The sequence below is a fragment of the Primulina eburnea genome, chromosome 11, assembly GCF_022965805.1.
Source record: "Primulina eburnea isolate SZY01 chromosome 11, ASM2296580v1, whole genome shotgun sequence".
NCBI classification, from domain to species: Eukaryota; Viridiplantae; Streptophyta; class Magnoliopsida; order Lamiales; family Gesneriaceae; genus Primulina; species Primulina eburnea.
The window spans coordinates 15,962,785-15,965,468 of record NC_133111.1 but is presented as its reverse complement, the minus strand read 5'-3'; the positions used below and the strand labels follow the sequence as shown (position 1 = coordinate 15,965,468).

Here is a 2,684-nt window from a genome sequence, read left to right as displayed (position 1 = left end):
GATTTTGAAATCCATTTTAAAAAAAATTTAGAACATATTTTAAAATATCAGTTTTCAAATTTCTTTCTTAGAACAACTAGCTCCGATACCAATTGAAGGATCGTTTGCAGAGCACCATGAGGTGCTTCAAACAAAATATTCTACAAGAGCTGCAATAGCTCGTGTTCTAAGAATGTATACATCGATTAATTAGATCGAGTTTGGTATAGAACCAAGTGGAAAACACTCGAAATGATCCTTCGTTAAGAAACACTGATATATTTTTATATCTTGTGTAACTGAATAACCAAAAGACTATATTAGTTTTTGCATTCATTAGTGCAGTTATGGTGAGAATTGTACCAACGAATGCTCTAACTAGTTAAATCAATTTGAAAACAATAGTTAAATAGTTAAATACACAAGATATGTTTATGGATGTTTGGAGACTTCAACTTTTTCATACGTCACCCCTTCTACCACTTCGGGTAGGATTCACTAGAAGACTTTGATTGATACAAGTACTTATATAAACCCACACATCTTAGGACTTACCCACTGCCTAACTGAACTCCAGAATATACTGAAGACAGCACCTTTCAGTCAACACTTCTTTATTGTCTATGTGAGAAAGACTACATACACAAGTTTAATGTCTTTGTGCAAGACTGTATTAGTGGTGGTGTGTGTGTGTGTGTGTGAGAAATTATCTCTGAAAGCTACCCGAAAGTGTTCTGACACACTGAGGGAAATATGCTTCTAATCTAAAGCTGATAACACGTTTAAGTGTTCCCTCAACTTGGCTAAATGATTCTCTCTTAAGCTGATATGACTTTGAAGCGTGCCCATTTTCTTTTCTCTCTTGTATTGTATATAGCTTCACTGATCTTCACCCTCTACTTATAGGCACGAAGTTTGATCGTATAGTGAGAATCAATTATTGTATCTGTTGCATTTTGAATATGTTCCTCGAAATTTTCCTTATTCTTTCTAGAACACTTTTGTCTTTAAGCTTTGATGCAATGTCCATTATTGTCCTTTGACTGGACAAATGTTTTGTACCTTTGCGTCCAGCTGGATTCCCCTTTTATCAGCTTGTCTTGATCTGCAACTAATTGCCCCTAACTGATGTTCTGAACTGGTCTTCAGTTAGGCTGGTGAAATTAGTTGAATCGTCAGTAAAACTGATTTCACCCTTGTACAATTGAACTGATCTTCAGTTGGACTCTTCATCAGTTGAACACTCCTTCAGCTGGCCGGGCTTCTGAGGTTCGCCTGCTGAACCACCTATCAACTGAACATTCATTTCAACTCATTTACGACACATCAGTTGAATTGGTTCAGTTTGGTTGATCAGTTGATGCTTTCAGTTGGCGTCTTTGACAGCTTCAGTTTTGGCTCGTAACTGATTATTTCATTTTCAGTTATCTGCGCACTAAGGTAGATTATTAAAAACAAACAAACAAGTTTTGTTCACATCAAAATTAAGATTGCAAACATGAAATGTTCCAACATTCTATTTACTCTTTGAATAGATCAAAATATACGATTATAACAAAATGATCCAGATACGGATGAAATACGTGATTCATGAGATCCATGAAGATCACTGGCGCATTGGTCAACCCAAATGGCATGAGCATAAACTCGTAGTGTCCATATCGAGTACTAAAAGCCGTCTTATGAGCATCAAACTCTTTCACTTTCAACTGGTGATATCCCAAACGAAGAACTATCTTCGAGAAAATCGATGCTCCTTGTAATTGATCAAATAGGTCTTCGATTCTCGGTATGGGATACTTATTCTTGATGGTGACCCTACTCAGCTTTTGATATTCTATAAAACGTCGCATACTGCCATCCTTTTTCTTCACGAATAATAACGGTGCTCCCCCACGAAGAAAAACTAGGGCGAACAAAACCCTTTTCCAGCAATTCTTGAATTTGATCTTTTAGCTCTTTCATCTTGGTGGGTGCTAGACGATAGGGTACCTTAGAGATTGGCACTGTGCCCAGCATCAATTCAATAGAAACTTTCACTTCTCGGTCCGGTGGAATGCCAGAAACATCCTCAGGAAAGACGCTATAAAATTCTCTGATGACCTCAATATCCTCTAGCTTCCGACTATCAGGAACATGTGCTGATGTAACATATGCTAGAAAATCTTGCATCCTAGTCTCATATGTTTCCTCGCACACATACAGGAGATATTGTGCTGCATTTGCTTGTTCCTTGCAGCGTCGAAGACAAAAGATTTCCCGCTGGGCGATCGAATAGACATTGACCTCTGCAAAAAATTTATTGAAGCTCCATTCAATGATAACCAGTCCATGCCAAATATAATGTCGAATTCAGGTATCAAAAGTACGATGAGGTCTGCACGAACCACATCTTTATGTAAACGAAGCTCCAGATTCTTTACAATGCCCGAAGTGACCATTTGATCACCGGAAGGAATAGAAACCTTGAAGCCCAATCCCATATCCTCGAGCATAATATTTAGTCGCTTGGCGAACATCTCAGATATGAATGAGTGTAGCTCCCAACTCCAGTAATGCGTAGGTAGTTACACCTAGAATGAAGATTCTTCCTGCGACGAATACACCGTAAAATCTATTCGTGTTGAAGCTTAAGGAAATTTCTATCAATATTTTCCCAAAATTTTGAAAATTAAGTGATTGGACCCTATTAATTCTCGGAAGAA

General features: G+C 37.8%; 1 protein-coding gene across 1 annotated transcript; it reads right to left on the bottom strand.

Annotated features, from left to right (window-relative positions):
- Positions 1–1,797: 1,797 nt before the first annotated feature.
- On the bottom strand, positions 1,798–2,462 carry LOC140805432 (uncharacterized). The gene is made up of 2 exons (XM_073161703.1): positions 2,315–2,462; positions 1,798–2,267 (listed from the first exon to the last, which is right to left on the bottom strand). The coding sequence occupies exons 1-2, from the start codon at positions 2,460–2,462 to the stop codon at positions 1,798–1,800; spliced, it is 618 nt and encodes a 205-aa protein (XP_073017804.1).
- Between the last annotated feature and the right edge of the window lie 222 nt (positions 2,463–2,684).

What these genes read in the sequence shown, in the direction of transcription:
- LOC140805432 (XM_073161703.1), bottom strand. Translation starts at nt 2,462, where the DNA reads ATGGGATTGGGCTTCAAGGTTTCTATTCCTTCCGGTGATCAAATGGTC. An exon ending in TGAATTCGACATTATATTTG is followed by an intron (nt 2,268 to 2,314) that starts GCATGGACTGGT and finishes AATTTTTTGCAG; the next exon opens with AGGTCAATGTCTATTCGATC.